Here is a 7,535-nt window from a genome sequence, read left to right as displayed (position 1 = left end):
CCAGTGAAGGATGATTCGCATTCACCATACCTAATAAGTATGATTCGCATTCACCATACCGTCTATAGTTGAGTAATAGTATCAAGTTGCTTCTTTGCTTTGGCTTAGCCTTAGCCTTGTCTTTGCCTTTAGCCTTGAGTTTTGATGCTTCAACTTCAACCATAAATAAATTAATTGAAGCTACATTTTGGTACTTCTTGTTTAGTCTACCTGAGCATATACAACAAGTCCTTAAGGGTTTTCTCCTTTTCATTTAGGTTGAAATTCATAATAAAATTTGCCTACGATTTAAGGAGGGTTTTCAACACTAGAGCAATGGCAAGTTCATTGTCTATAATGAAAATCAAGCTCACTAATTACTCTGTATGGCCAATCATCTTAACTAAATGAGAGCAAACTTATTCTCCCTTAGAGAGTTTACAATCAAACAGTGCACTTGATACCTCATATTGTTTAGCCTTTACTCGAGTGGCATATAACTCTCGAAAGTATGTAAGTGTGGATTGCGCATCCATTTTCTCATGTTGTTTCTGAAGCTCAAATAACATGGAAGTTAGCATAAGACATTGAACTTTTACAGAGTCATCAAACTACTTATTAAAAGTATTTATTTCCTCCTAGCTAGTATGAGGACTAGACTTAAGGGGCAACGACCACTCAAGGATATATAACCTTTTCTCGTAATGCTGAATAATCTAAAAATTTTTGTACCAATTAATGAAATTGCTTCTTGTGAGCCTATTTTCTCTTTTGAAAATTGATCGACACGTTGTGACATAATGATTATGTGATCTATAATTTACAGATAAAAGAATCGGTAATTTTATATAAAGCTAAAAGACTTATTCCCACCCAAGGTATAGTGAAAACCCAAGTAACCCCCTCTAACTTTAGAAAACCCAAATGCGCACCTATCCATTAGTTTTGACTACCACAGTCAAGGGTAAAATCATTATTTAGATATTTTATTTAAATAAATAAAAATTAATGTTTTTCCCTTTTAGTTTTAAAAACTAACTATTTTCTCTCTATCTTAATTTAAAAAATTAATCTTTCACCCCCACTATGTATTGTTTTAGGGGTTTTATATTTAAGAATGAACAATCGCCCCTATCAAACTTTGAAACATTACACTTACACCCCAAAAACTATATTTCATCTTTCTGATTACCGTTCTTCTTGACGTTACTCTCTACCAACATTTCCCTCTATATATGCAAAAATCTATACATAGACATTTTGATCTTGAAGTTTTGCAATATTGCATCCAACCACCAAATCTCAAGAAAATCTTTGTTCAGTCTGAATTTGACAAAACTAAACTAACTTATAATTTCAACTTTCTCGGACATGCAAGTATGACATCCAATCATGCATCTAGAATTCACTAAAATTCTAGAATGTTGCACGGTTAGAGTCACAACTAGAAAAACCAAGGTGGCAAGCAGCAAAGATAGATCACGGTTGGACAAAAATTGGTCCAACCATGCAAAGCACCAAGAAAGAGGCATGGATGGACAAAAAACATTTGTCCAGCCATGCAAATCACATGGTGCTAAGGCACTAAAAGATAGACATGGTTAGATAAAAATTTGTGCAACCATGCCACATTCACCATACCAAGACACCATGAAATAGTTTTTGGTCAAGTCATGCATTATGCTTTAAATTCTAGTTTTGGCTTTCTGGGTTTTTCAACAATAAAAGGTCCAAAAAACCTCTCAGTTTTTAGAAGGCCTATCATCGGGGTGAGGGAATACAACTCATACTCACTTGTAATAACCCTTGGATCATGTAATCAACAAGATTCAAAGGCAATTTTGTGCAACAACACGAAACCTATGTCTTTCAACCAAAACGTAAACCTACAATATCAGTAAAACTCAAACAAAATTCAAAAAATCGTCACTCAACAATTTAACACAATTTTTATTATATATGATTAGGGTTGGACTCAAGCCGAGCCAACTCAAGCTCGTCTCGGCTTAGTTCGAACCTAAAACGAGCCGGGCTCTGCTAGGCTCGATCGAGCTCCAGCCGAGCTCGAGCTAGCTTGGTAGATTTTTTTTCAAAATTTTTTATACAAAACGACGTCGTTTTGATCCATATACATTAAAAACGATGTCGTTTTGATAATGAAAAACAAGCCGAATCGAGTCGAGCTGAGCCAAACCGAAAACGAGCCAAACTCGAGTCGAGCTCGAGCTGAACTCGAGCCACCCATAAATAAACGAGCCGAGCCTGAGCTGGCTGTGAGCCGAGCTTGGCTCGGCTCGAATCCAGCCCTATATATGATACTTAACAAATCATGCAGCAACACGATTGTAAATCATCTTTATCAATTTTAACAACTTTGATTAATCCGATTAAATGCAATCAACATATAAAATCAATCAAAACTAATAGCAAGTATATATTTTCATGAAAATATGCTAAATGGTGGCTCTGATACCATTGTAGGGTTTTTAGGGTACCAATAACTGACAACACAATGAAATTTAGAAATTTAAAAATTAAACAAGCCTAAAAAACCTTAGCCAGGACACCAATTGTAAAATATATATTCATGCATATGCAAAGCATTCATAGAGTGTTTTAGATTTATAACAGTGTAGATGGCTCTTCCAAATTTTCATGTGACATGAGACTGAACGTTATTAACCCTCTAAAGGCAGTGTCTTAGTATCTATGTAAAAAACATACACAAGTAGAGGAAATCTAGGTGAAAAGGCTGCTTTGGCTCTTGACAGGATTCTCGACATTCATGGGACGAAGAGAAAACATAGAAATGGTAGTTAGGTTTCACTTTGTGTATATTGTGTATTTAGCAAAAAATTTATGTCTTTCATTTTATATGTGTAGGCGTTTGAGTACATATAAAATTCCAAGTACACACGATAGAGTCAACACACTTGTACAACTAGCATGTAAAATGCCTAGCCAACATATTTCACTTGCACGGTTAGCACACTTAAGTATGTCAATCAATAAGGTTCAACACTTGCACAACTAGCATACTTAAATGTGCTAATCGATAAGCTTTATTTCATAGTGTTAGCCGACATCATGCATTTGCATGGCTGGCACCATCATACCGAGTGCACAAGTGACACTTGGTCAAAACATAATCAAACCTAAGTCTTCTTAACCCATTGGGCAAACCTGATCCATTCGTGATCTCTCTCTCAACCTTAAACACCAAAATTGTCAACAAATAATCCACTCCTCTAAGTTTGATTCAATTCCTTTATATATGTGACCCATAAGCTCTCTAGTAAATCAATAGTGTCAGAAATCAAGGTGAATCTGGACATAAACCAAGATTAGCCTTTAGCAAAATATCATGGTCACACAAACGACAGAGTGTCAACAAATATCTCTTAAGCTTTTACAATATCATAGTTACGTGCAATTCAATTCTTTCATCAACCAATATCTCTCAAGGCTAAGACATAGAAATGGGTCTATTTTTATCTTAGTGATTCTTTGATATGAATTGACATATATCAATGATTAATATGGATTAAGCTATAACCTCATCCTATTATGGCCATAGATTTAAGCAGCTATAATGTCTTTCAGTGTTCTCATGTGAGATTTTCTCTTATGCTTAAGAGTGACGAATTTTTTATCAATCAATCATAGCCTTCATGTATCTCACGATATGGGTAATTGCTACCTTTATAGTTATCCCAATTACAATGGTACATTAGATAGCATCAAATCATATCGATCCTTATACAAGACGGACTAGTGACCTCAAGTTAAGGGATCACAGACACCCATGGTGTTTAGAGGATTTATTCAATAGACATTAGAGCAACCATCCATATGGATATCCTCTAGTCGGGTCAATCCTATAAACACGTCTATAATGCGCACTCAAGTGTTGCACCAAACTATCTATAACAGTTTCGACACGTGAGAATTATCGCTAATTTTGGTGGGGTTACTCAACACTATGACAATTTCATCATCATTACAAGTGTCCTCGTTTATTGTAATGTTAAGATTATGGAAATTTATAATCTAAACCCAATTATTTTACAAAGTAAACCAAACAAAACTATAATTTTTAAACGATTTGATTCGGTTTTACAGTTTACACCGAATTATACACACCCCTAATATGCACTTGCACAGAAAAATCCATTCAAGATTAACATTCTAAAGTTTAATCATGTCCAAGGCTCAGGACTTCTATGTTAAAGAAGAGCATGAATTTTAGTTCTGATTCAACTCACATTTAGACATATTCGTTCAGTAATTTCAGCTCCGATTTATTGAATGACCGAGAAAGCGAATCTCAATATTGATACTGAAAGGAATTATCCACTGATAAACATTGAAAATGAAAGCTGATAACCTGGCATGTTAATTGATTTTGAATATAAATGGATTATCTGAAGGGCGTGCCAATATTGTGGCCAGAAGAATGACCACTTTAATAGAATATTAAATTAGAAGAAAAAATTGAATGGAAATTATCATTCGTTAAACTTCCAGACAGCTTGAAGAAAGTATACAGAATAACAGGGCTTCACGAGAAGAGTATCATTATTATTCCCATCAATCTTTTCACCCAAGAAATTTAGTTTACCTCGTATTTCCATTTCATTTGAGTCATAGCACCTACCTCATAAATTATAATTCAATGAAGCATTTCTATTTTCTATCCGGCAAATGGCTCACTGACTGATGACAGGTTTTGAATTTTGACAGCCTGCACTGTCTACTCGGTCCACTAGAAAAACAATCAATACAATAAATAGTTGAGCAACCTCACAAACAATAGGTAAATCGATCAGTAGATTTATTTTCTAATACTGTTCATCTTCCACTGCTGTGCAGCCAGAACAAATCTGATCTTCCCCTTTAAACTGAGATGCTGGTCATCTAAGATTCTGTACAGTATTTCACAAACATAAGCCTGTTATTCAGTTGCGGTTCAAATTTAGCATAAAGTAAATTAATATATGGTGATGCATAACCTTTATCTAGTTCTGAAACCTTTACATAGCAGCCACAAGACCTCTTATGGGAAAAAGCTACTTGAACATTGAACCCAGTTCCATCAATTGCAGCCCTCGATTCAATAAATGACCACCAATAAGAGTCTCATCCACAGAACTGCATGAAATTTTGGGATACAAAATGCCGTAGCCATAAATAAATCAACTTGTGTATAGTCAATTCCTATTAGATCATTCATCAACTAAATTACACCAGAATTCAATATGAAGTTACATTTAAAAAAAAAATGGAACTAAAAGTTGAAGGGTACCTCAGTGTTTGATGATGCATCATCTCCTATATGGCTTTAAATGATAATTTTGAAACTCTGAGCCAAATGTTATGGACTCTTCATCAAGCTTCTTTTTCAATCTTCTCCAAGTTCTCAACATACCAGACTGTATCAATCTCTTATAAAGGGTCTCGAAAGTAACCATCTGAGGAAGCAACCCCTTCTCTATCATCTCAACCAAGAACTGAGAAGCCTCTTTCAACTTTTGTTTTTCACACAACCCGTGAATCATCATGGTGTAAGAATCCAAATCTGGACCTACCCCACTTCCTTTCATATCATCCCAGATCTCCTTCACAATCTCCATTTGATTCAACTTCATAAACATCCCCAACAATATATTATAACTATGCCCACTCGGTGCGCACAAGCCATCCTCCTTCATCTTCCTATACAACTTCAACGCACCATCTGCATCTCTCCTTCCTCTATACTCCTTAAAGAAACAATTATAAGTCATCGCAGAAGGACTTACCCGATTCCTCACCATCTCATCAAGCAAATCCTCAGCGTCCTCTAGTTTCCCACATGAACAAAGACACTTAACAGCAGAAGTATAAGTTACAACGCTAGGACAAATTCCTTTTTCCTTCATCAACTTCAACTTATCCATCGTCAACTGGGGTTTATGCGCCCGGCTATACACATGTAAAACAATCGAAAAACTCGTCACATCCGGTTCAATCCCTCTCTCACGCATTTCATCGAACACTTTCTCCGCTCTCATTATTGTCCTCTCAAACCTCTCATCCGGATGCAAACTCGCCTTCCTGCAAACCCCATTTAGGAACACGTTGTAAGTCACCACATTGGGCTCAATCCCTTGCTCAATCATCTCATTCAAAAGCCTCTCTGCCATGTGAATTCGATTGATTTTACACCACCCATATATCAAACTCGTGTACATTTTCACATTCAGTCTAATTTCATGTTTCTTCCTATAAAAAACGTCAATAGCCACTTTCACATATCCATACTTACAGAGCGTGTCGAGCAAGAAACATAAACCAACTTCATCATCAATTTCATTCTTCTCTACAAAGCATTTCATATCATCAAAAGCTCGAACAGCCTGGCGAGTCAAGCCGGCAGCAATGAGCCGGCGGATTAAAATAAAAAAAGCGGAGGAGATGGGAGAGATGTTTTGTTGGTCCATCTGGAGGATGAGTTGCCAAACTATGTCGAATTGCCGGACTTTAGAGAGGATGTCGATAATGAGGTTGTACGATGAGGGTGCGGCAGGAGCATGGGGAGGGGTAGATTGGGAAAAGTGGAAAAAGGCGAGCGCAATTTTGGAAGAGTGTCGGAGGCGGAGTAGGGTTTGGTTGAGGAGGTGAGGAAAGAGAGAGATTCCGTGGAGTTGGAGAGAAGACTCCATGGCGTGGAACGGGTTGTGATGCGTCAGTAGGATTTGGGAGAGCAAATCGGCGTCGTTTGAGGGCTCCAGTTTCGGGAGGTCGAGGGTCGGTACGGCATCGCTTTGGGTGGTGAAGAGGTTCGGATAATTTAGAGAAAGGAGAGGAGAGAAGATTCGGAATGATAGGAAGGGACTAAGAATTCGAGTTCGAAGCGCCATTTCAGACACAACGGTTAGTTGGAGTCTGAGTGTTTGCAAGAATTTTGGCCACTTGAAGACTTGATGTGGTTGTGGTACGGGTTTTTCCATTTCCTCCTCGGGGTTTTAATAATTAACAAGACATCCAAAGATTTTGCAAAATAAAAATTCACTTGAAAAGGGAAATTAATTTAATGATCTTAATTTTGACAAAAATATCTACATGTATAAACTGAAAGATTTTCCTAATTTTATTACCCATGTCTCTTGGCGCAAATATCTTTGATTAACCCAATTTACACTTTTTTCATCGTCTTAGGTTTGGCCCTTATCATTGGTCCATTATTGATGTGCAAAGGATCATTAGAGTTGTTTTGTTGTCCTTCATAATTGTTACCTTGATTTCCATAATTCTCCCTCTCCTTAAAAGAATTTATCCTCAAATTATCACCTATATATAAAAAAAGGAGAAAGATCATAAACATTAAATATAACACTAATATTATACTTGCAGTTAGAATGGCTCATCTTCTAGCAGTTTAGATTTCCTTCACATTGGAAACCTTTCCTTACATATATGCACCCAAACCCAATGAGCCAATTCAAATACCACTTTCTTATACCCTTTATTAGCTTGAGTTGCATATTGTTTAGTTCTCATTTCTATGTGTTGTC

The 7,535-nt window shown here is 36.5% G+C and overlaps 1 protein-coding gene across 2 annotated transcripts; it reads right to left on the bottom strand.

Annotated features, from left to right (window-relative positions):
• Positions 1 to 4,539: 4,539 nt before the first annotated feature.
• Positions 4,540 to 6,967, bottom strand: LOC123211715 (pentatricopeptide repeat-containing protein At2g13420, mitochondrial-like). Of its 2 annotated transcripts, XR_006501459.1 has the most exons (3): positions 5,285 to 6,967; positions 4,992 to 5,130; positions 4,540 to 4,904 (listed from the first exon to the last, which is right to left on the bottom strand). XR_006501459.1 is itself a non-coding variant. In XM_044630567.1 (2 exons), exon 1 carries the CDS (start codon positions 6,879 to 6,881, stop codon positions 5,304 to 5,306), a length of 1,578 nt encoding a protein of 525 aa, XP_044486502.1. In that variant the 5' UTR covers positions 6,882 to 6,967; the 3' UTR covers positions 4,540 to 5,130; positions 5,285 to 5,303. The 2 variants fall into 2 exon arrangements, 1 of the variants encoding a protein (XP_044486502.1); XM_044630567.1 differs by having other exon boundaries at positions 4,540 to 5,130.
• Between the last annotated feature and the right edge of the window lie 568 nt (positions 6,968 to 7,535).

The sequence above is a fragment of the Mangifera indica genome, chromosome 1, assembly GCF_011075055.1.
Source record: "Mangifera indica cultivar Alphonso chromosome 1, CATAS_Mindica_2.1, whole genome shotgun sequence".
In the NCBI taxonomy this organism is placed as follows: domain Eukaryota; kingdom Viridiplantae; phylum Streptophyta; class Magnoliopsida; order Sapindales; family Anacardiaceae; genus Mangifera; species Mangifera indica.
The sequence above is the reverse complement of the archived record's forward strand: the minus strand, read 5'-3'. Positions and strand labels throughout refer to the sequence as shown.

Coding starts and splice junctions, on each gene's coding strand:
- LOC123211715 (XM_044630567.1), bottom strand. CDS start 6,881: ATGGCGCTTCGAACTCGAATTCTTAGTCCCTTCCTATCATTCCGAATC.